General features: G+C 41.9%; 1 protein-coding gene across 2 annotated transcripts in view; it reads right to left on the bottom strand.

Annotated features, from left to right (window-relative positions):
• The window catches only part of PTPRN2 (protein tyrosine phosphatase receptor type N2), a 1,065,122-nt gene that overhangs the window by 37,241 nt on the left and 1,001,446 nt on the right, over positions 1-26,435 (bottom strand). For both annotated transcript variants that reach the window (XM_030550108.1, XM_030550107.1), the window contains 3 exons: positions 21,616-21,693; positions 1,516-1,635; positions 80-246 (listed from right to left, as the gene is read on the bottom strand). In XM_030550108.1, coding sequence (XP_030405968.1) covers positions 80-246; positions 1,516-1,635; positions 21,616-21,693 — 365 coding nt within the window. The remainder of the gene's footprint in view (positions 1-79; positions 247-1,515; positions 1,636-21,615; positions 21,694-26,435) is intronic.

Below are 26,435 nucleotides of genomic sequence, written 5' to 3' on the forward strand. Positions count from 1 at the left end.
AGAAGATAACAGAAAGTGTTTCCTATACAAACAGATCCCCAAATTTGTATTAAATAGATTGTTATGCTTTGTGTTGTACCTGCGAAAATCCAGAAGTGACCTTGTGGAAGCAGGAACTTTCTGATCATGCCAGCTAAGGAAATGGAATTGTGTTACAGTTCGAGTCTCATTGGTCTGTAGGTTTTTCAAGTAGAAGCTCCTCACTAGGAAATCCTCACACCAGATGTGCTCAGAAACCAGATTTACCTACATTACGTAGAAAGGAAAAAAATAGCAATCAATAATTCAAGTTGAAAGTTGGTCTTTCAAAGAACATGGAATCCTTTTGAATGATAACAACAAGCATAAGATTTAGTTATGAATTGGCAATACCATGGAAACAGTTTGTTATTTAGTAGCTATTGTAGCTGTTCTTGCTACAGGGTTGGGGAGTAATTTTTTGTTTCATTAAATTATGTTTAACATTTCTAGATAGTTTTCTCACAAGTCAAAAAATCTCAAAATTGAGATTTTTGACTGATTATGATGGGTCAGATTATATATATATATATATATAGGAAAGACTCTGCTTGATAATATGCCTTAGATCCATCCTTTCATTCTTCACTTGGAGACACCCACAATGTATTGCCCTCCAGAAAATTGTCTAGGATAATTTGAGTAGTTCTCTTTAAAAAATAAATAAATGAGTCTTTTTCACTTGAGAACTTCCAGCCAATTTATGCTGTTCTGCAGAAGCCTACACATAATATGAAGAGCGGGATCATTTTTACAATGTAATGTTTTTGGGGAAAAAATTCACAACTCTGGGATTCAACTATTATTCCTCCAAATCATTTATTCTTTACACTGTGCCCATTATAGTATTATTGTCTTCATTCACTAAACCAGAAGACTAGGAAAAATAATGGACACCCAAAAGTCATGGTATATAGCAACAATGTGATATGATTGATATACTGGGCCAAATATATCAAGCAGAAAGAATGTAAATATTTTTTCACACAACTGAGGCTGAAGCTAAAAAGTAAATAGCCTTAATTACAGAAGAAAATATTATATACATATATATACATATACATATATACATATACATATATACACACACACACATATACAGGCTCTCTCTATAAACCCATATATAGCTCTCCTTAGGCACAATTCATTATTTATAAACATACTATTTTCCTTTAAAATATAAATAGTCAGTTATTACATACTTTCACATACTAATCACAAATCAATGAGCAGGAGATTCTCCATCCTTTATCCTATCAGTATATTTGACCCATCATTTACTACATTTTCTTCTATGTAAAACTATACTGTTATCAAGATATGCATATAGTTTTTTATGTGAACATAAAACAACTCAGAAGTACCACTACACTAGCATAATATGGGAAACCTCAACTCAATTTACAGGTCAGATCAGATTAAACAATATTTTGCTCTGTATGAAATCAATCCACACACTTACTGTCAAGTTTACAACCAGATATTTTGTTTAAGTACCTCATAGATGTGGTAGAGGTTTGACCCTTCATCTGGCCAATAGTGGTAGCACTGCTTGACTCCATTTTCAGTAAGGGGTGTCAGCATGACAATAACCACACAGCCGTTCTCCCAGACCATCTGCAGACAAAGACAGACATCATGGCCACACTGTGACTGCCTAATTATTGCGTGACATGTATAATTACTGCACTCAGACACACAATCAAAATTTATTCCATTCACAGGAAATTTATTTCATTTTCATTAGACACGTTTACTCTGCAGCTGCTTTCAAATCCCTGAATAAACTGGCACCATATTTTGCATCTTTCCCTGAAATATTAAAGAATTTCCAGTTAATTCAATCCATGCCCTTAAACAAACAACAAAAAAGGAAACCCCACAAGCTTCCCATCCCTAGGACTGTTTTCAGCTATTTTTCTTTCACACTTTCAGATCCATAAAGGAAATGCTTTAAAAAAACCCACAACTGTTTAGTGTCTGATGTTTTACACTAAAACAGCATGGACACATGTAATTAACAATATATTGACTTGCTAAGGTAACACACTGAAATCTGTTCTTATGCTGAGATTTGTTTCTTTTTGCTGTTTGTTATGTACAAAAAGCTGCTGAACAAGTACCTTAATGAAATAGTCATAAAAGTTGCATCCAACCAATCTTAGGGGCAACAAAAAACTTTCCTTGAGAACTATTTCAGGTGGATAAATGTTCCTTTCAAAAACATTATGTTAAAATACGTTTGCAGACGTGTACATTTTTAATTTAAATTTTATGTAGGATATAAAATGAAACAGTGCAACCCATCCTCCAGCCTATCCACTCCCCAAACAAGACAGCAGGAATACAAGAGAACAACGAACCAGCTAACAGCATGACTGTTTAATAATTTAAAATAGCTACAGAGCGGAAAATAGGAATCCAAGGCTCTTCAACTAAAGAGTTTGTGGATGTTTTCACACAAACAAGAAAACAAACAAAGATCGTCTGGCATATCTGCGTTCGAAACACAGCTCATGAGTGAACAAAAACACTGCTATGAATTAATATTGAGCAGCATAATCATGAAAAAACATTACTATTATGGTGTACGTTGATGTTATACTTGCATACAACTTTCATTGTCTTTTTATTAGCATATTAAATTACTGAGTGAAAAGAAAACTGATCTTTTTGTGAAGGGTTAAGTTTATTTCACAGAAATATTTGTAAGCAATTATATTGAGATGTAAATTTATAAATACAAAGGGCCTTTATCAAAACTGCACAAAAATGACACATTCAATTAAATTTTTTAAAAGCGTATTATAAAGTCAAATAAAAAGGTTTTCTATTTAATAGTATTAAGTCTCCTCTTTTAAATCTATCTTGCACATGGACAAAAATATTTTCCTTAAAAATAAATTTGTTTCCTTATGCAATACAATAGTTAACATCCTTAAAGCATCCTTTTATACCAAAACTTAGGAAATATATTATGGGTTTCTAAAGTTTGGGGCTTTTTTTGTGATTTTGATGGGGGGGGGGCACAGATAGGCAAATTATGGCTATTTTTTTCTTGGAGTAAATACATTTTCCCCTCTTCTCCGGCCACCCCCCCCCAAAAAAGACTGGTCATCTCTGAATGAACCAAGATTCCTAACAAGATCTTTAGAATCCACCAGTCCCTTCTGCCACCAATTCTCAGCACTGCAAAAATGGTAAACTTGGGTTAAATTGGTAGAGAATAATTTTAATAAATTCTATTTCTTTGGTGGATTTTTATTGGTTTTATCCTATAACTGGCCACCTATGTATATTAGGGAAGATAATGCCATTTTCACCCAGGTCCACATACCTTCAGACTTCTTCAGTTCAAAATCAGACTAAGATAAGAATTCTTACTTTAAGATATACAGGCTTTAAAACGATCCTCACTAAATCAGTACTTTCATCACATAACCATTTAATGTGCCTTTAGAAGGTATAGAAGCTCATTGAAGCCATTACGAAAATGAGGAGAAACACAGTTTTTATGAGTGTAATAAAAATACAATGATCTAGACCATAAACTAATCATCTAGCATTCTGCTTGTGCCACCCAAGTGTAACATTATAGAAGCCCACTCATTTAGAGAGGAATCCTTACAGTTTGGCTACACTGTTCATTGGTTCAAAGATACAGTATTTCATTACAGAGGAGCCGTCTGAATCTCTGAAGATTTCATTGAGCATAAATCCAAATGAAAGTTAATTTAAACAAACAATTTCAAAGTTACTCTGGGGTATAATATTTCTTTAAGGTCATTGTTTGAAAACATAGAAGTCAAATGCACTAAATCAAACAGACAATGCAATCTAGTACCATCATCACCACCACAACAGGCAATTGTGACTGTATCTCCAGTGCTTACCATACATAAGAGATTCACTAAGACTCACTGACTGAGACTTTAAGATTACCATATTTTTTAAAACACTGTGTTGGGCCATCAGGCATTTACTTGTATTTCTTCATGAATAAAACTAGAAGAGGGATGGACCAAATCCAGATCACAGAATTTTACATTGTGGCCAATGGATGACCTCAGAAAACTTTAGAAACTATAACTCCAGCGCACAATATTTTGGGCCCTTGTTTCCCAGAATTTCTTGCCTCCTTAAGTGTAGCCAGTTCCTGCCTAAATGCTAGTGTTGCTTTTTATTCTCCAAATTTCACCTTTGTCTAGATCAGGTTCTCCTCTAACTTTGCTGCCTGCATTATAATTTTCTTCCAGGAAGCATATACTTCTGCCAAGTCCTGCTTAGCTTCCTCCAGTTGTTCCTCCAGGCTGTGAAGATGTCTCCGAGTTTCCAAGTGATCTAACAAGTCCATCTAATCCTCTTATATGTTCCCATAAGGGCTAAGCACCCCTGACTGTAGCTGCAGTAACTGAGTAGGTTTCTCCCTTACTGGCTCAGGTACCATCCCCTACCCCACGGGTTGGCAACCTTTCAGAAGTGGTGTGCCGAGTCTTCATTTATTCACTCTAATTTAAGGTTTCACATGCCGGCAATACATTTTAATGTTTTTAGAAGGTCTCTCTCTACAAGTCTATATATTATATAACTAAACTAGTGTTGTATTGTAAAATAAACAAAGGTTTTCAAAATGTTTAAGAAGCATCATTTAAAATTAAATTAAAATGTTGATCTTACGCCACCGACCCACTCAGCTCGCTGCTGGTGTAGGGTTCTGTTCACCCAGGCCGGCACTGGGCTGAGTGGGGCCTGCAGCCGAAGGGTCTGGCAGCCAGAACCCCAGACCAGCAGTGGGCTGTGTGGGGCTGGTGGCCGGGACCCCAGACTGGCAGTGGGCTGAGCAGCTCAGCTCACTGTCGCTCAGGGGTTCCATCCTCCGGCTCCTGCCAGCCGGGATCCTGGCTGCCAGACCCGCTCAGCCCAGTGCCGGTCTGGAGTCCCAGCCCTGCCCACATACAGTGGGTACCTACCTTCTCCCTGGTTCTGGCCCATTCTCTTCCTTTCTCTGCACTAAGCTGAGGATGGGAGTGGACCGAGCACAGGGCTGGGGGTGAAGGGTCTGGCCAAGAGCTAAAATGATGGAGGGGGCTCAGGGTTGGGGCAGAAGGTTTGGGTGTGGGGGTACTTACCTGGGCAGCTCCCATGTGGTGTGAGGGGTGCAGGTGGGAATGTGAGTGAGGGTGCAGGGGCTCCCATTTGGTGCTCAGGGTGGGGGTGGGGATGTGCAGGGTGCAGGGGATGTGGGGGGGGGCTGGGGACGTGAGGGTGCAAGAGTCAGGGCAGAGGGCTGGGGGCATGCGAGGGGGGTGCAGGTGTCAAGGTAGGGGGGCTGGGTATGTCTGGGGGTGCCAGTCAGGGCTGGGGTCATGGGGGGAGGTCAAGTCAACAGAGGGCTGGGTGGTATAAGGCTCAGGGCAGGGGCCTGGGGCTGGGTGTGTGTGTGTGTCAGGGGGTGAGCTGGGGGGGAGGGAATCAGGGCAGAGGGCTGGGTGACTGCACCCCCAACCCCCCCTGCTCCTTGTTCTAACTACCTCCTCCTGGGACCCCACCCCCTATCTAAGCCTCCCTGCCCCTCACCTCCTGACTGCCCCCCCAGGAGCCTGCCCCCTACCCGTCCCGACTGCCCCAACCCTTATCCACACCCCCACACCCAGACGGACCCCCCCCAGACTCCCATGCCTATCTAATCGCTCCCCGCCCCCTGACAGGATCCCCAGAACTCTGGACCCATACAACCCCCGCACCTGCTTCCTGCCTGCCCCAACCTCTCTCCACACCCCTACCTCCTGGCAGTCCCCCTAGAACTCCTGACTCATCCAACCCCCATCCCCAGCTCCTTGTCCCCTGACCCTAACTGCTCCCCCAGGACCCTCTTTGCTCCCTGTCCCCTGACTGCCCTGACCCCTATCCACACCCCAAATAGACCCCGGGACTCATATGCCCCATCCAACCCCCCCTGCTCCCTGACTGCCCCCTCCAGAGACCCCCACCCCTAACCACCCCCCATCCAACCCACCCTGCTGCCTGTCCCTTGACTGCCCCCATCCCTTACCCCCCCCCAAGCCCCAGAGCCGGCCCCCTTACCATGAGGCTCTTCGCTCATCTGGAGCCCTGCCGCCGCCGCCGCCACCCCCCTGTGCGCAGCCCTGCTCCACCCCGCCCCTTAGAGCGCTGTGCGCGCAGCAGCAGGGCTCCGGGTGAGCGGGGAGCATCTTTCCCTCCCCGTGGAGCCAAATGCTGCCCCGCGGGAGCGCACAGCCCCAGCCCCCCAGAGCTCTGCGCGGGTGGGAGCAGGGCGCTGGGGGAAGGCGGGGGAGGGGCAGGCGGCTTGCTGCGCTAGGCCAGCACTCCGGCGCGGGACCACGGACCCCACGGCTTGCCACGTCGGCGGGATTTTTAATGACACGTGGAGTCCCAGCAGGCAGCCACGTGCCATTAAAAATTGGCTCGCGTGCCATAGGTTGCCAACCCTTGCCCTACCCCATCAAGGCCAGAAAACCTTGCCAATCTCTGCCCTGGATCACAGGCCACAGAAAACTCTTCACCCTCTGACTAGTATCAGAGGGAGAGCTGTGTTAGTCTGGATCTGTAAAAGCAGCAAAGAATCCTGTGGCACCTAATAGGCTAACAGACATTTTGGAGCATGAGCTTTCGTGGGTGAATACCCACTTTGTTGGATGCATGCAATGGCACCCTCTGACTCTCACTTAGCCACACTGGCCTTGTACCTTTAACTCCACCACATCTGATGGGCAGACTCGGGTGCTCCGTGTACACAAGATATGTGGAACGGGAGGTTTCGGTCTATAATACCAGACGGAAGTCTATTTCCCTTGGTAAGAGTTTGCCTGCAGCCTGAGTCCCCCAGGCCCTTCAGTTCGGATGTTGCCTCAGTTTGATGGATCCCATGAAGGGTGGTGTTCAACTCTGATTTAAGGAGCCTCTCAAACCACAAATCGCCCACAGCTGAAACACAAAATGAGGCTTCCCTGGCTACCTTCCATGATGCTTCCCCCGGAGGGAGCAACTGGGCTGGAGGTCAGTGGCTCATCTGAGCCCCAAAATTTAGGACTGCCCAGGATTCTTCTTCCCAGTGGAGATTCCTCAGCCTCTGGAGACTGGGATCTTACCTCTTCCTGCCTTCTTGGGGTGATGTTTTTACCCTGGCCCAGCACTCAGTTTCCTTGGTACTATTGGTACATTGCCCAAAAGGCTAACGGCATTTTGAGGGTGTATAAGTAGGAGCACTGCCAGCAGACAGAGGGACGTGATCATTCCCCTCTATTTGGCATTGGTGAGGCCTCATCTGGAGTAATGTGTCCAGTTTTGGGCCCCGCATTACAAGAAGGATGTGGAAAGAGTCCAATGGAGGGCAACAAAAATGATTAGGGGGCTGGAGCACATGACTTATGAGGAGAGGCTGAGGGAACTGGGATTATTTAGTCTGCAGAAGAGAAGAATGAGGGGGGGATTTGACAGCTGCTTTCAACTACCTGAAAGGGGGTTCCAAAGAGGAAGGAACTAGGCTGTTCTCAGTGGTGGCAGATGACAGAACAAGGAGTAATGGTCTCAAGTTGCAGTGGGGGAGGTTTACACTGGATATTAGGAAAAACTTTTTCACAAGGAGGGTGGTGAAGCACTGGAATGGGTTTACCTAGGGAGGTGATGAATCTCCTTCCTTAGAGGTTTTTAAGGTCAGGCTTGATAAAGCCCTGGCTGGTATGATTTAGTGGGGATTGGTCCTGCTTTGAGCAGGGGGTCGGACTAGATGACCTCCTGAGGTCCCTTCCAACACTAATATTCTATGATTCTGTCTGTCTCCAAATAGCCCTCTTTTCTTTCCATTCTGGCAGACAATGTCCAAAATGGCCAGACTCAGCTTTGGGCTCCAACTAGCAGCACCTGCAGAAATTGTTCTATGAAAATTTGATCCATAATTCCCCCTACAGAGTACATCTTTGTGAATAGCCTGCACAATGCCAGGTCTCAGAGTCACCGAGTCATCACCCTGGGCTGTTTTCTGTTTGGGAATGGTTCCATTCTACAGTGGTGTTGATAGGCTTCAGGTGTCAGCTCCAACTGATCTAAAATGACTTCTCTAGCTAGGGCATGTGACTAGGGGATATATTCTGCTTGGGCCTCTCCTGACAGAAACACGTGCTACCTGGGACACCCAGGATGATTCTGCCCATCTGTTACCCTAGCCATCCATTCAAATATACATAAAATGCCTCCAGGTTATTGTCTGACCCCAGCTTCAACAACCCTGAAACTGGCATGCTGAGGTCTCCTTCACCAGGAGGCACTCAACTCCCACAGATCAATTTTCCCCAGGCATTGCAGGAAAAGCTCCTGCTTCAGCTGCTGGGTTGCCTGTAGCAAAAGCAGCAGGCAGCCTGGGTCTGAACCTGCTGTGCTGCCAACATCCAGACTACGTACTCCATTCTGCAGCTTTTCCGTTATTTCTCCTTTTTCAGAGGGGTTCTCAGTGGATCCCAGACAAGCCCCCACCTGTGACAAAGGCATCATCACAACATGCCCCCCCTTGTAGCTAGATGTCTCATTGAAGCAGCTGTGCCTCAATTTCCCCTACTGTCCTTTTGGTCTACTCCAGCTGCAGGAGTGACCTAAGTATATTAAGTAAACCTTCAGCACAACTGTTGCTTATCTTCCTCCTCCTCCCTGGTTCAATCAATCCCCTGATCGAGGAGCTGGCATGCTCCTCCTATTACTCAGGGTTCCAGGCAGGCTTTAGGTCATCAGAGCCCCATCTCAGCAAGACTTCCAGCTTTCCCTGGAAAAGCCTGTCTGATCCTTTTTTCCCCCCCTTTCTCCCTCACAGCCTTCTTCTCAGGCTGCTTCCCAGTGAAATAGCACTTCCTACCTTCTCTTCTCTGGGTCTCCTCCCCACAACTGGGCTCATCCAGCTTTCTATGGAGACAAACTCTGCCCTCCCCCTGGTGCATTTTACTTCTAATTAGTCCTGGTTTACCTTCCAGGTGCACCAAGGCTGGTTAATTGACCTCTCAGGGCCATCTTAACCCTTTTGCAACCTGTATGGGGGAAACACCCCCATCACAGGCCCTTGTGCTTCTTTCAAGTTGGCAGTGTGGCACTCCTGCTTATAGAAGATACAGTCAATGACACTCAGAAGGCAGTAGCCTAGCAGGAGAGCTGCTGAAGCTATATAATAACGGGAAGACCAATTACAAATTCCTGAATTTTGCAAATTAGGTATGCAATAAAAGAGCAAAGAGATTTAAGCTCTTTGATGCAGGGACTGTCTCTGTTATATGCTACTGCAATACAAATAAAATAAATAATAATGCAAAATAAGATATTTTGTTCATTTGGCTTGTGCAGTTTTATTTTAATCATTTATTATTGTATAATACTTCCAGTAGACCAAGAAACTTAAATGGAATGCATTGCATAAACAGAATGAAATCTTCGTTATATGAGATTTCACTATTGACTCTGCTATGAAAGCTATGCTGACAAATGAGGACAGAGTATCATTTTCTATGCACTAACTAGAAATTTTATAAACTACATGCACATGGATTAACACAGCTCAATTTAACAATCTTTTAACATGGTTCTGCTGCATGCTTCAATCTCAAGACAGTTCTCACAGGTGAGTAAAACCATCTTTTTCATCAGTTACAAAATAAGGGCCGAGTCCTGCAACCCTTAGATGAAAAGTGTATTAATTTGATATCTTTGGGGCTACTTGTGGGTGAAATTCACCATATGCAGAAAGCCCACACGGGGACTGTGTGTCATGTCAGTCTCATAAGTGGTGAATAGAACTGGTGAGTGCTCTCTGCATAAAGATGACTTTCACTCTGTGTGAATTACTTGCATAAGAATTGCAGAATTCGTTTCCAAATAAAGATAAAAACAAAGCTGTAAATGAAAGAATCATTGCACTGTAACACTATCATGCAGAGTGGCAACTTTAAAAAAAAGTAGAAAATTTTAAAGTATCTCCTTGGTCATTAACTTTTAATAAAAACTTTGGTTAATCACTTAAATTCTCATGTTTCAGGTATTCTTACAAGAGAATGGTAATTGTTTTAAGTGCATATTCAAAATGACTAGTCCATCCAAACCCTTTTTTTTGTGGAAGGTGGCAATCCTAGACCTTATTTTAATGACTAGTGAAGTGACCACATGTGTGCTTCAACTAGAAATACTGCACTTCTTTAGTAGGGACTGATGGACAAATTTTAAGAATGAATGGATTTCAGTGTAAACAACACATATGGTCATAGGTTAAATCCAACTTCTGTTCATTAGAAGCAACAACAACAAGCTGATCATCCAAGTAATAGGCAATATTTTAAAATACATTTGTCATAAACAGATAGCTAAGGGTTAATGTCTCTTTCACCTGTAAAGGGTTAACAAACAGTGACCTGCAACACCTGACCAGAGGACCAATCAGGAGACAAGATACTTTCAAATCTCGTGTGGAGGGAAGCCTTTGTTTGTGGGTTTGGGGTTTGGCTTTGGCTTTGTTCTCTCTGGGTCCTGGATGGGACTAGAGGTGCAACCAGGTTTCTGCCAATCTCCCTGCTACAGTCTCTTATCTATTCAGAATAGTAAGTACGTACAAAGGCGGTCATAGTCTTAACTTGTTTTTCTTTATTTGCAGATGTGTACTTGCTGGAAGTAGCTTAAATTGTGTTTCTGCTGGAGAAAGCTTCTTTCTATTGTCTGTAAGCTAAAAAACCCTGTATATTTACAATCTTGATTACAGAGACAGTTTTTATGTTTTTTCCTTCTTTATTAAAGTTTTGGTTTTTTTTTTTTTTTTTGAATCTAATTGATTTTTTGGTTATCTATTTTAAGACTCCAGGGAAGGGAGTCTGCACTCACCAGGGAATTGGTGGGAGAAAGGAAAGGGAGCAGGGAAGAAAAACCTGCTCTCTGCATTTATCTCTGTATCTCTCTCTGGGGAAGAAGGGAGAGGGAAGGTAACATTCCTCTCCGGGTAGATCTCCTAGTATACACAGGCAGGAAAGATCTGGGAGGAGGTAAAGGGGGGGAGGGAATGGTTTATATCCCTTTGTTGTGAGACTCAAGGAATTTGGGTCTTGTGGTCCCCAGGGAAGGTTTGGGGAGACCAGAATTTATCAGGTACTCATAATCCTGATTGGTGGCAGCCTATCAGATCTAAGCTGGTAATTAAGCTTAGGGAAATTCATGCTAGTACCCATATTTTGGATGCTAAGGTCCAGATTTGGGAATTATACTATGACAACATTGCAGCAGCTACAGTTGGGGTATTTGAAGAATGAGAATAAAGTAGCAGCACAGAAAACAAATGGTAAATGTATTTTTCAGGATTTTAATAAAACCTGACAATTTTAAAGACAAAGAAATTTAGCACCAAGAAGAAAATTCTTTAAAAATTAAAAATGTAAAATCCAAACCATTGCAGAATCAGACATTTTACTTGTTAGATTTTGTGAAGTTTAATTCACTTAACAATGGTTTATTTTTAACTTCTACATTTCAAATGTGGACTAGTATACCTGATAGTGTTAATCACAAAATGATTCCCCCCCACTACAAAAAGTTTTGATTACATGAAAATGTTTACATTTAAACTTCTTGTGGGTGTTTTCATTGAAAAACTAAACATTTAAATCAAGACATTTTGAGATTGGATTTGCAGTTTTTCAATTAAAACAAAAAATATCCATACAAATGGATATTTTCCATGAAAATGTAAATTAAGTCAAAAAACCAACTTTTTGTTTAAAATGTTTTGATGGAAAATGTCTGATGATCTTTAATGTTTCACATAAGACAAGGGTCAAACTGGGCCAAGTCATGGCTGAATCATATGGCTCAACAAATCAGAACTTGGAAGACAGAAAGCTGTTGCAAAAAGTCTGTATGGTTGCAAAGACAGCCTTCAAAATATGTGTTGAGTTATAAAGAATCTTTGCAAGTAGCTTGAAACAATAACTCAAAGGACTGGTAAACTTACATCAACATAGCTACATCTCTCAGGGGTGTGAAAAATCCACCCTGAGAGACACAAGTAAGCCAACCTAACCTCCATTGTAGATAGCACCAGAACAACAGAATTCTTCTGTCAATTTAACTACCACTTCCTTCAGCTGGTGGATTACCTATACCAATGTGAGGGATTGTCTACACTGCTACAACAGTGCAGATGCAGCGCTGTAGCTATGCCACTGTTGCAGTTTAAATGTAGACACATCCTAAGAGAGGAAAGAACTGTTCCTAGTCATTTCAATGTGGTGTTAAAATCATGCCTAATTATGACAATTTAAATGTCAAGATTGTTGACATTTCCAATTGACACACACACAAATGAGGGAAAAATCATATTATGAAGATCTGCACAATATGGTATGAGTGACATTTCATTTTCGTATGGAGAGCGTGGCACTTAGTCAGCGGGCAGAGATTGGGAGGGTACAACTACTACTCCCCTATCCAATTTAAGCCATAATTCAAGGACAAGCATGGTAACCATGCACTGCTTTATTGAATGGCTGTGCAATTACTAATGATGTATTTATTTCACAGCTTGACATGTTGTTAAACCTTGAGGGGATACAGTTATGTACCCACCTCTCCCTTACCTTCTTTCATTTATCAAATTAGATTTGCATTTTTACACATCAGATCACTGTGTCTCTTTTTGGCTGCTCCCCTTTTTGAAGATAAGTTCAGTTCCATGCAAGGAAAATAAACTCATGAATCAAGATGACTTGAAAGCAATGTGTTCTGCATGTTTCTCCACAGTCCACAAGAGAAAAATCTGTAGAGATACCTGTAGCGGAGTGATTACCCACTCCTGCCCTGCAGGGCTTGAAACAGCCCAGGAGAAGACTGTGGTTGGGGCAAGAAGCCTAGGCTGATTGGGGCAAAGTAGGCTCAGCTGGAGTCATGCTCCAATCAGGCCCAGCTGACCCCTATAAAAGGCTGTGAGCCCGAGGCCCAGGCAGTCTCCTTCTGCCTGTAGATGCCAAGAAGGGAACCTAGAGTGGAGCAGGATTGGGGAAAGGCCTGGGGAGCTCTGGCCTAGGAAAGCCCCAGGCTGCAGACCTGGTAAGGCCCATTAGGTACTGGGCTGCAGGGGGCAGCCGATGGGTAGGCAGAGGCAGCAGGTCCGAACCCCCTTTGCCTATGATGAGTGGCTTACACTGCAGTCTGCCCCACAGTGAGCAGGGGGCTAGACGGGGACTGGCCGGAGGCAAAGTGCGGATAGTGGGTGGGGGTTCCTCTGGGAGGGGGAGACACTGAGGCTGAGAGAGGTTACTGTCAGGGTATGGCACCCCAGGTAAACCATGCACTGGGGTCCTGAGAGGGACACAGGGACACAGGTAAAGTGGATCACCGTCCTGCAGAGGGTGCTCTGGAGCTGGAATGAGCTAATTCCCAGAAGTCAGCAGCAGGAGGTGCTGCAGCAGTGAGTCAAGATGCTTACATACCGGTTTGTTTTAAAATCAATTTTAGAGCTCACAAGACATGCCACACTGAGAGCATTAGGGATGGAAATCATATTTCTCCCCAGCTGAGGTGAGGACAGCATGCGTCCCCACACAATCCTGCCAATATGCCTGGGACACTCATTTAGTACGTGGCCTGAGACTGCCTATGTGTGTGTCACTTGCTATGGTAGCTTTGGTGATGTAGCCCCATGTCGACTAGGAACTGCACTTGGAGACCACTAACTAGTTTTTACACAGGCAGCTGTCAGATGGCAATATATTTGTTTCTTTCTAATTTTTATTAATTTCAGAACCAGAGTCAGACAATCAAAAGCCAGGGTCGCCAAACCGAGGTACAATTTCCTATAGATGGAGGCCCCACAATCTGTGGTTCTATAAATCAAGAGTTGGATTCTTGTGTTATTTGTGCAGTTTTGGGAGAGACCAATTTTTTATTTATTTGATTCTGATAAGATGCAGCTGAATCCTGACACAGGAAAATACACCCAAAAAAGAACAATGTAGCCATTGCTATGACACTCCCCCCATTAGTACTGTTCAGTTCTGCCATGTTCCTGCCCCCTACCCCAACCTGCTTGTTTGTTTCATCCACCTGTTATGTCTGGTCTTTTAGATTGTAAATTACTTGGGGCAGAATTTCTTGTTCTCTTTGTTTGTACAGCACCTAATACAATAAGGACCTGATCTGGCTGGCCTCTAGGCTTCAAAGGAAGCATGGCACAGTGGTTAGGTGGTAGCTTAGGACTCAGGAGACCCAGGTTCAGTTTCCTGCTCTGATACAGGCAAGTCACTTGATTTTCTGTACCTTAGTTGCCCATCTGTAAAATAGGGTTAAAAGTATTTCCCTAATTCTACACTAAAAATTGTGAGGTGCTTGGATACTATAGCTGGGGGGGGGGCATAAGGGAGGTAGAGAGGGATGGAAGGATAGATGCATTCCACAGTCTACATGTTAAATACATATACATATAATTTGTGGTCTTGTTTCCCAGGACAACTGAGACTGCATATTTGGTCCTTGGCACCTCAAATGACAAAGTGAGGAGAGGTGGTGTTATGCTCCACAGAGATTCTCCTCTCCTAATCCAAAAAGATGATAGAGACACAGGCCAAATGAATGGAAAGGTTAAAGCAAGGCAAAATGTGAGGTCCTTAAAGCTCTAATAAGAGGGTGCAGGGGATCATCAAGATGAGGCTTTTTAATATCTTCAATTATAAAAAAATATTAAAAATAAAAAAATACTTTGAGATCACTTATCTCCTAGAACTCAGACCTTCCAAGGTCCTTCCAGTCCAGCCCCCTGCCTTCACTAGCAGGACCAAGTACTGATTTCTGCTCCAGAACCTTAAGTGGCCCCCTCAGGGACTGAACTCGCAACCCTGGGTTTAGCAGGCCAATGCTCAAACCACTGAGCTATCCCTCCCCCCCGTAAGAAAGGGGTAAGACCTGGTAAAGCAAATGTAATACATACCAACTGTGAGATCAGGGATCCTAGCAGGTTTACAATTTACAAAACAGGCACAAGTAAGATTATTTTCTCAGCAGAAGGATAACTGATTCTATACATCTGACTAACAACAGTATCATACCGGAATAATATGATCAAAGATCTTCTTAAAATAGGTCAATGTTCACAAGTTAAAGTGAAATTGAGGCAAGTAAAATACAGGTCTGTCTCATCTTATGCTGGGGTTACGTTCTGCGGTCAGCACAAAGCGAAAACCGCATATAGTCAAAATTACATTGAGTGTAATGGCAGGCAGAATCGCTGCACTACAGGAACAGTATTTAAATTATTATTTTTCTCTTTTTTGCCAACTGCGTAAAGCTGAATTCACACATGTTAAATGCGCGTAAGATGTGACAGACCTGTATTTCACTATTTCATGGAATTACATATGCAGTATATACGCACAATAAAAAAATGTTATGCCTCCAAAATTATTCACAATGTGAAACTCCTGATGGGATAACTTGTGTCATACTGGAAATGTTCTCTCTCCTATTTTCAAGTCATGTTTCAGGATGAGTTGAATTTTACTGTTGTTATAGTGGTGGGACAGGGAGTGAAACCTCAGTGAAGCCGATGGGTGTAGTCACTGACATTCATTCAGGATAAATGTAAGAAATAATTAACCTCCTTTACAGGACCAGATAGATGAAACAATAGGAGCCACTTTCAAAAGACCCAGGCAAATGGCAAGGCTAGAGTAGAAGCTAAACCACCGGCCCCAAGGGGTTTCCGTAGAGACTAAATATAGAAAACTTGAGGTCTAGGGAATTGATTGGTGGAGCAATGTGTAGGAAAGCAAGTATCAGGCGAATGCAGCCAGAAAGGAGAGCCTGGAGTTTAATGATAAAAATACTGTATAGGAAAAGGGGAAAGCCAGCAGGTGATAGGTACAGGGATGTGTTGGTTGTACCAAATACCTGGGGGGTGAAAAAGTTCTGAGTTTGTCATGATTTTAAACATACTAGACATTTTGGGGTTGCAAAAACCTTAGCTATGCTAAGACAAAATTTCTGTTGGAAGACATGCAGGCAGGATATAGAAAACTGGTACAGGCAATGTGATGCTAAAGCAGGGCTAGCCCTAGCCTACCTTCATGTCTCCAGCTTCCATCCCGGGCACATCACACGATCCATTGTCTACAGCCAAGCACTGAGGTACAACCGCATCTGCTCTAACCCCTCAGACAGAGACCAAACACCTACAAAATCTCCACCAAGCATTCTCAAAACTACAATACCCACATGAGGAAATAAGGAAACATATCAACAGAGCCAGACGTGTACCCAGAAGCCTCCTACTGCAAGACAAACCCAAGAGAGAAACCAACAGGACTCCACTGGCCATCACATACAGCCCCCAGCTAAAACCCCTCCAACGCATCATCAAGGATCTACAACCCATCCTGGACAATGATCCCACACTTTCACAGGCCTTGGGTGGCAGGCCAATCCTTGCCCACAGACAACCTGCCAACCTGAAACATATTCTCACCAGTAACTGCACACCGCACCATAATAACTCTAGCTCAGGAACCAATCCATGCAACAAACCTCGATGCCAACTCTGCCCACATATCTACACCAGCGACACCATCACAGGACCTAACCAGATCAGCCACACCATCACTGGTTCATTCACCTGCACATCCACCAATGTAATATACGCCATCATATGCCAGCAATGCCCCTCTGCTATGTACATCGGCCAAACTGGACAGTCTCTACGGAAAAGGATAAATGGACACAAATCAGACATTAGGAATGGCAATATACAAAAACCTGTAGGAGAGCACTTCAACCTCCCTGGCCACACTATAGCAGACCTTAAGGTGGTCATCCTGCAGCAAAAAAACTTCAGGACCAGACTTCAAAGAGAAACTGCTGAGCTTCAGTTCATCTGCAAATTTGACACCATCAGCTCAGGACTGAACAAAGACTGTGAATGGCTTGCCAATTACAGAACCAGTTTCTCCTCTCTTGGTTTTCACACCTCAACTGCTAGAACAGGGCCTCATCCTCCCTGATTGAACTGACCTCATTATCTCTAGCTTGCTTGCTAGCACACATATATATATACCCGCCCCTGGATATTTCCATTACATGCATCTGAGGAAGTGGGTATTCACCCACGAAAGCTCATGCTCCAAAACGTCTGTTAGTCTATAAGGTGCCACAGGATTCTTTGCTGCTTTTAGGAAAGCAAAGAAGCAGGATACAAAGAAACCCCAGTCACAGTCAGAGAAGCCCTGGTAGGGTGAAATTTAGGAAGAAAGCTGAGAGAGAACTTTTGGTAAAGTGCTAGCTAAAGGAGGCTTGGATTGGGAATAAAATCTTTGTTCAATTCTTATTGTGTTCAGGGAACCAGGCCATTGAACATTCTGTGTAAATGAACTAGATTTTATCAAAGAAATACCAGATTCCATCAACAGTATCTCCTCCTAACCAAAACAACCTGCAAGGCCACCCAAATCGGTTACCTGCTTGGATTAAAAAGGAATAAAACTGCTGTAAAGAGTGGGATCTGGTTTCCAAGGAGGGAAATTGTGAGCTGGTATTCCCGTTGAATCAAAATGGAATAATCAGGGTGCTCACAGAAATCAAAAATGCCCCAAAGGAATTAAAATAAGACCTAAAACAAAAGCTGGCTTCACAAACGGGTTTAAAGCAGCACCTGAAAGTTTCCCAGGAAGATTTTGGGGAATGATTTACAGATGAAGATATAACGCCCTCAGTCTGGAATGGCAAGATGGATCAACGTTGTGACCAGCAACCTGAATGTCATTAATCAGAAAATTTTCCATGGAGGAGACCAGGGAAGCTTGGTTGACTTGGAACTTGCTAACAAAGATGAGCGGCAGCCAGGACTTAAGAAGCTGAAAAATCATCTTGAGGAGGAAATAAAAGGGTCAGAGAGCACAGAGAGAGGTCAGCTGCCTAGCTGTGGAATTGGGCCAGTCAGAGAACTTGGTAAGACTAGACATTTACAATTTTTTTTTTAACCCCACCAGTAACCCATAGTGGACCAGAGGGTGCAGATCAAGCTGTCCCAGCTCAAATGAGGGAAAACTCCACTACTGTTGAGGAAAGACTTCCTGGGAAGCTTATTTGGCTCAGTTCAACTTCATAGCTCAAATGAATGGCTGGGAATTTCTAGCAGCCAGCGTAAGTGGTCCAACTCTGATGTGTTGAACAGGGCAGCCCCGGAGGGAGGGAGGCAGGCAAGTGTGGCAATTTGCCCCAGGCCCGACAGGGGCCATGCAAGCCATGGCTGAGAATCCCTTCCCTGGCTACACATCTGGTGGCGGTCCAGGCCTTCGGTGGCACTTCGGCAGCAGGCCCTTCACTCACTCAGGGTCTTTGGCGGCACTTTGGTGGCGGGTCCTTCAGTGCTGCCGAAGACACGGAGAGAGCGAAGGACCCACCGCCACCCAAGGCTCAGAGAAAGTGAAAGACACGCTGCCGCAGACTTGGAGCACTGCCCAGTAAGTACAAACGCCGCAGGGGGTGGCACCTTTTTTTTTTATGTCTGCTCCCCCGTTTTGCCCCAGGCTCCCTGAATCCTCTGGGCGGCCCTGGTGTTGAAGAACCTACCTTCAGAAAAAAAACAAAAACTGCGTTATCTAGATCTGGTGGCGGGAAAAAGTGTGGTGTTACTGTGATATTGTAACAGAGAGGCCTGGGTACAAGCATGGTAATCAGCACAGTGAGACACAGGAAAACTATATGGCAAATTCAGCCACCATGGAAAGTAGCATCACCTCAGAATACTCCAGTAAAGGCGAATGCAGCCAGAAAGGAGAGCCTGGAGTTTAATGATAAAAATACTGTATAGGAAAAGGGAAAAGCCAGCAGGTGATAGGTACAGGGATGTGTTGGTTGTACCAAATACCTGGGGGGTGAAAAAGTTCTGAGTTTGTCATGATTTTAAACATACTAGACATTTTGGGGTTGCAAAAACCTTAGCTATGCTAAGACAAAATTTCTGCTGGAAGACATGCAGGCAGGATATAGAAAACTGGTACAGGCAATGTGATGCTAAAGCAGGGCCAGCCCTAGGCAACAGTATCTCATGGGGGACACCAATGGAGCATATTGCTGCTGATGAGCTTGGACTTCTGCCTCAGACAGAGTCTGACGATCATTATTTCACAAAATGGCCTGAAGCTTACCCAGTAACCAAGGGGGGAACCAAGAGACTGTGCCAATAGCAGAGGTCCTAGTTTATCAATACTCCACCAGATGTGGAGTCCCAGCTGAGTTACACAGAAATCAATGAAGAAACTTTGAATTCAGAGTTTTCGCACAGGTTTGAGAGGTTCTAAGACACTCAGGACACGGAGGAGCAAAGAATTCCCAGTCAGAGAAGCTCTGGTAGCATGACTCTGAGGAGCAAAACTAAGCTTTTGGGTAAAACGCTGGCTGAAAGAGGCTTAGAACTCTCTCTTGATATTTGATTCCTAGTGTGTTCAGGACACCAGGACTCTGCATATTCTTTGTAAATAAACAGGTTTCATAAAGAAGATGCCTAACTGCATCAATTTCTCTTCATAATCAAAACAACCTGCAAGGCCCTGAAAATTGACTAATAGCTTGGGTCACAAAGGAGTAATAAAAAATGTATTAGGGAGAGGAGGCAAATTTAGCCACCAGCATATCCAGGTGTGATCACCTCCAGCTTTTCTATTAGTGGCAATACTGACATTTTATATATGAAAAGTTCGTTCTTTAAGTGCCTTATTTAAATATAAGAAGGGGCACAGGTATGCACCATTGCATATGTTATTTCCATTAGTGCATGAGCAAAACTGGGTATTTAGACATGCAAATGGCCAGTTAGCTATCTAATGAGCAACATACGAGTACTTGAAATATGCACACAAATTTTTTTTTTAAATCAGGCCCTTAATATATTTGCCTGAAAGAAACATGAAAAGTTAGCTCTTTCGCCAAAATTACCCCTTGGAGCCTTCTAGTCTAGGCAGCAACAGAGACAGCTTCTTATTACAACAAGGAGGTGCTTCCCTCATGGAAGTGACTACATAATGAAGCCTTTGCTTCATGCTGCTACCCTGGCTGTATCACGCCCCACAGAATTGCCACACATGGCTATCTGACTCCAGGGAATAAAATAAGGGACACACTGAGCGTTCTTAGGTATCCACCAAACATACTGACACAGGAAAGAGTACCTCCTTCGCACAGGCTCAGGGAAGAACATAGAAGTCACATCTCCCTGGGTGGCCTTTAACTAAGGACTATAAGCAGAACTGGCTCAGATCACTGAGGCTAAGAATCTGACCATCCAAAAAAATTGGCAATTAAGGGGCAGTCCCATCACTGACAGGTGACAGAATGCCCCAACTCAACAACTCTAAAGTTGCTGGAACTCTAGACTGTCCGGTTATTTTTTATTAAATAAACTCTGCCTGAGATTCAGCCCTTCTCTCTCAACCAACTGTTCAGTGTACCCAAAATCAGAGAGTTTAGAAAAATTTTGACCTGGTGCTTCATTTGTCAACAAAAATATAAATGTGAAAGGAAAACGTGAAAATACTTTGTAAGAGATAAATTGAATATACAATATTTTGTAATACAGATGAGCTCAATGTGTATGTCTGTATATGGATAGACAGACGAAGGGTGAGAGAGGTTTGATGACATTCAATTGAATATAGGCTCCTATGGCGCTTTTGAAAATTTTATCCATGGTCCCTCAAACTTCAACTAAAAAATTCTCTAAATTTGTAATGCAAAACAGTAGAGTACAGTAGTGAATAAAAACATTTTCTGCTCCTTATAATAAGCCCCAGAATTGTAATGCTGTTTAATTACCAACAGCTTGATGTTTAGTAAGCTTGCCAGCATAGACTTATACTAACAAATAAATGTTTAATTCTCTCTCTCACTTACACACATGCGTGATGCGCATTGGCAACTTACCTACCCAAGAGTTTGCCCAAGTCAGGGTTGTGCATGCAAAGTAAGCCCACTTTTGCACCTGGATAACTCCAAACTTAGGCCCTGACCCTGCAAAGACTTACACACTCTTAACTTTATGCACTGTGGTCCCAACTCAAGAAATCATCTTTGTCCAGGAAACCACCATTGTGCTCAAATGCAGTAGATAAGGAGTAGATTTCAGTGGTTCTACTCACTCACAGTATCTAAAGTTAAGAGTGCATGTAAGTCTTTGCAGGATAAGGGCCTTACTCTAGAGCAGGTTCTAAGGGAGGTCGGATTGTCAGAAAATCAAACCAGTTTTAAGTAGCTGTCCAAACGTGGAGTTAAGAGTGTAAATTAGGCACTCATGTTTGAATATTTTGGCCTATGATTCTACAGGTAGTGTCTACACAAGAACTTTTTAAACATAATTCATATATTTACACGACTTGGTTAGTTACATGTGATATCTTTAAAAGACATGTACAAGCTCAGGATCACCTAAATGACAAATGCTGTCTAAAAGATAAATGGTTTTATACCTCTAACATTTCTAAAAGTGCAGGAAGGTTTTCAATGCATGACACAAATCCAGCTTCAGACATGAACTTTTAAAAAGAAAGTTAACGGAGAAGAATTTACCTGCCAGAAGTCAGCAACAGTAGCAGGAAGAGGGCCCTGAGTAGCAATATATGCAGGGTTCCTGGGATCATGGTCCATCTGGAGTGAGAAAAGAGAATAGAATGGATTTATTCAAAGCAAAAAAAACCCCAACCTCTAGATGGGTTAGGGAAAGAAAGTGCTTCTGTCTACAACCAAGGACCATTTAGAGGACTGCTGTGCCCCCATGTCCTTTGATGGTGAGCAAAACACTTTATTTCTATTCATTAGGTCAGAGGAGCTTCCTTTCCACAAAAGAGTCAGGTTACCAGATCAATATCAGCATGACTGATTCTCAGCATTGTGTGTCCTAAACATGTAGTGTAAGATCATTTAAGAGACGTTGCAGACAAAAGCATTTACTTGAGATCCATGATCTTGGTTTCATAGCAACCTAGAAGTTATTTTGAAACATTTTTCTTCACCAAGTGTTAGGAATGCTGGGCACATCTAAATAACTGCTCCGTTTCCACCGTACCACTGAAGGGCACATATAACAAGCAAAAATGGAGAACAAGTTCAGTTTCTGGCTAGTTTATTTGTCTAAATCGGGGTCAGCAACCTCTGGCACGTGGCTCGCCACGCCAGGCCAATGGGGGCTGAGAGATGTGCTGGCAGCGGCTTCCCACTGCCCCCATTGGCCTGGAGCAGCGAACTGCGGCCAGTGGGAGCCGCGATCGGCCAAACCTGCCGACACAGCAAGTAAACAAACTGGCCCGACCCACCAGCGTGCTTATCCTGGTGAGCCGCGTGCCAGAGGTTGCCGCATCCTGGTTTAAATGCATGCTTTTAACCTCAATGGAGGAAGTTCTGCTTAAAGACCTTAATTATAACATTTAATTCAAAGACTGATTGAACAGGGAGAAAAAAAGCTAAGAAACAAAGCTACCAAGAGTAAATAGGATTAGTGTGTTACAATGAATGTTTTCAAAGTGATTTCTTGGTCTCAGATCTTGGTCTCAAATCTTAGGCCCCATTCTCCTGATAAAGAGAAGATCGGCTGAGGGATTTTTTTTTTTAAAATACTCATCCTAACCTTTAAGAGACCAACACAAAAAATTTTGACTGTAAAGAGAAAGGGCCAAATTCTGCTCTCGTGCAACTCCCGTTGAAGTCAGTGAGAATAATTTGTAGCCAATGCCAAATTACTGCGAACAGAATTTGACTCAAAGACTTTACTTCACCCCAATACAGTTTTTTGCACTATAAGTGAAGTTAAGATATTAATAGGAATGAATGCAAGTCATATTTCCATTAACAGGCATCTACTGAATTTATTCATAGCCTATCAAAATTTTCAGTGATGGTGGATGTCAGCATAAAAGAAGGCACCTCATAATTATGTGCAATAGAAAAGAGGGAAAGAACATAAAAGAACAGATGTAAGTTATTCTAATAGAACAACAATGTGCTGAATGTTGCAAAAAAGTAGAAAAAACCTTATGCTTCTAATTGACACATAATTAAAACTGCACCTAATATTAAAATTCACCCATGACAACATAATGCAAGTAAAATTATGTTGATGAATCCATTTTAATAAAAGCCTACTTTTAAAATACAACACACCGTTAAGAAGAAACCTTGACAAAAATAAAAGTTTTTCTAATTCCTTGTTTGTGTTATTCTCTTGTCTGAGCGACTGATTCACTGAGATGTTTCCCTATCCTGCAAACAATTTGGCAGAGCAACGCTGCCTTTTGTCAAAAGCAATTCTGGAGGCAGGATATTTAGTATTGCAGGTATTTTGAGACCAAGAAAAAAAAATAGCTTTTTTGGGAATCAGGTAAGAAGGACCACATTTTTCAAAAATAAAGTTTATAATTAGGCATCTAAATAAGGGCCCAATTTAGCAAAACATGTTATTAAGTCCCATTGACCTCAATGGGACTTAAACATAGACTTAATTGCTTTGTTGAACTGGGCCTAAGTAGTTTGGTTTTCAAAAGCAATCTGCCCATAAGGTCCCACTGAGCTCAATGGAAACTGCAGTGTGCTTAGCACTTTTGAAAGCAGGCCACTTATTTAAATATCTAATTACAGATTTCGGAGCCTGACTTTAGGCTTCTCCCTGAAAATCTCAGCTGAATCAAGTAAATATTAAATATCATAATTTGTCTGGATTTTTTTAAAACTGATCACTTGTGTGCATGCATTTGTATACTCCAGAAAACAAAGGCATAAAAAGTCAGTGATGATGTAAGCAGCACTGTCATGGAAGAAATACTTCTAAACACTCAACTATCTGATAAATCAGGAATAGGCCTCTCTTGGCATTTCAGCATTAATCAGCTACTATCACAAAGGTGCTGTTTGGAACGTGGCAAACATCATAATGAGCAAAAAGTGGTGAAATGTATCAACAATTTGACAATAACTCAGAAGACAATTACAAACGTTAACATTCTGAGCACATTCTGTTGTACAGAAAATAATTATAAGCAGAAACATTTTGTATGCTGAGAGCAAATAGAAGATGGCAGAAAGCCCCATCATGCTATTAAATTATCTTTAATTGAACAAAAATAGAGCAAAGACTAAACAAATTAAACATAATGCCTGTTTTTGTTAATTTTTATATTTACAACTTCAAAGACTACATATTTTATGAAGACTTTGAAAAGTCACCACTTCGATCAAATTTGATCTGATGTGATCTGGATAATTGATGGGTCTATTTGTTTATGAATGTACTTTTAAAAGACTGTCATGGGCACCAGATGGGCCCTCTTTTATTGTAGTTAATAATTGGAATAAATAAATAAAATCAGTAATGTTTTTTAAACCAACTGATCACTGAGGAAAGAACAACATTTTATATCCTCACCTAGTCATTATCCTCCCTCCAGGATCCATTACCCCTTTTCTTCCCCCAAATTGGACAAAAAACAAGTCATCCAGAGCAGAAGACATCAGACCCCACACTATCAGCTTATTAAAACAAAAATCAACAGGTCTGATTTGCTAAAGTTTTGTCCTTGAACAATCTTTAGAAACCAAGTTACATATATAACTGTTCAGTGAGAACAAGATTTCCCTCTGTGCCTCCCCCGCACCCCCAAAAAGTTCAAAGTTCACATGCTTTACATCAGCAGTAAATAGCTCAGCCACTTTTAGAAAGAAAGTGGTGCAATTATTACAAATGTTCTACTACAATGGAATTTTCATTTTCCACTGCTGCACAGGAATGGCAGAAAACATTGTGAGATAATGTACCAATCTATTTTTCCATGATTTCATTTGGGGAAGGGAAAAGAAAAGGATCAAGGACCACTACAAACCAAAGCACAATTAACTGCATTAATTTATGATTACTATGACTGCTAAAAGTTCACAAGAAAGAAAAACTATGCAAAAGGAATCTCAAAGGAACTATCTATCCTATTCAGACATTGTCAGAAAATGGAGTTTTGTAGAAGATCAAATCAAATAACTCATAAACCTAAGATGGGTTAACAACATATCTTGTGCCTTTCTAGAGTATTTAAAATGAAAGTTGATATACAATATCTTAAACAGGAGAACAGCACAATGAACATAATGTCATGATTAGTAGTACCCAACTTTAACTGCAATAATTTCAGGTTATGATACTACATAATTATATTTCCATCTTTACATTGGTACAAAATTAAAACTACTGCTTTAATTCTGCTTTTTGTTTTTCTGAATACAACACTATCCAAGTTGCTCATGCTAACACTTTGCACAAATCTCATTAATTTCTACTCACAGTAAAAACTTGTTTCATTGGGTGTTTTAGTCACAAATTAGGCTGTTGCATGATTTCACTGATATTGCTAATGAAATACAGCAAAATCAGTATATTCCAGTTGTAATCAGCCAACTGTACTTTATTTGGATTTAAGTTATTTGTAGGTACCTGTTAACTATTGTTCATAAAAGAGCAAACTAAAGGCATACATGCATACCTACTTTATTAACCATTATGAAATCTTATGTAAATTTATAACACTGACATATTCATTGATCCCCAAGATCATTACTATACACAGACCGATAGATAGATAGATATGCTGGGTCTGATGTGAGCTCATTTACACCATATTTACATGGATTTAAAATCAATGACTCTAATAGAGTTACTCCTAATTTGTACTGGTGTGAGATTGGAAACAGCACATCCACCTTGTATGCAAGACCGGTACATCTATCGTTTCTACAGTTTTTATTATAATGCTAGGAAAGCAGGTTTAGCACTGACCAGTGCTTTAAAATATACGTTTAAAACAATGCAATTTAAAATGCAGTTCTCAATCGGATTTTTTTGCAACATTAATACAGTTTACTCCTACATATCCTTTCATTACTTACAGGGACTGTAAATATTCTTGTGCTAGCATTGAAATTTCTTTCCTTAATAGTAAGCCTAACCAGCAAATACAGTACTATTTAGTCATCATTTTCATCTCTACATTAAAATAAAAAAAAGGTGGGGTGGTAATTGGTCCCTATCTTTATACTTGAATTAAAATTTAACACAATTTAAAAATCCTTCTCTTAAAAAACATTATGGAACGAAAGAAGCAAATCTGGTTGTGAATGCCATTATTAATTTCAGTGTCTATTCTCCACGATAAAATTTGTATGCTGTGTTTGAACAAACTGTCATGTTAATGACATTCCTCAGTCTGGTGTCTTCAGTAATAAGCAAGCTGAGTTTTTAATGTGGTTGATGGGGTTTTTTCCCCCTCTCAGACACCCTATGAGGAAAAACAGAATTCCCATTTACTTTCATGACCTCTGATTCAAAAGCAGAGATTGCACATTATTTACTACTG

The sequence above is a fragment of the Gopherus evgoodei genome, chromosome 2 (genome assembly GCF_007399415.2).
Source record: "Gopherus evgoodei ecotype Sinaloan lineage chromosome 2, rGopEvg1_v1.p, whole genome shotgun sequence".
In the NCBI taxonomy this organism is placed as follows: domain Eukaryota; kingdom Metazoa; phylum Chordata; order Testudines; family Testudinidae; genus Gopherus; species Gopherus evgoodei.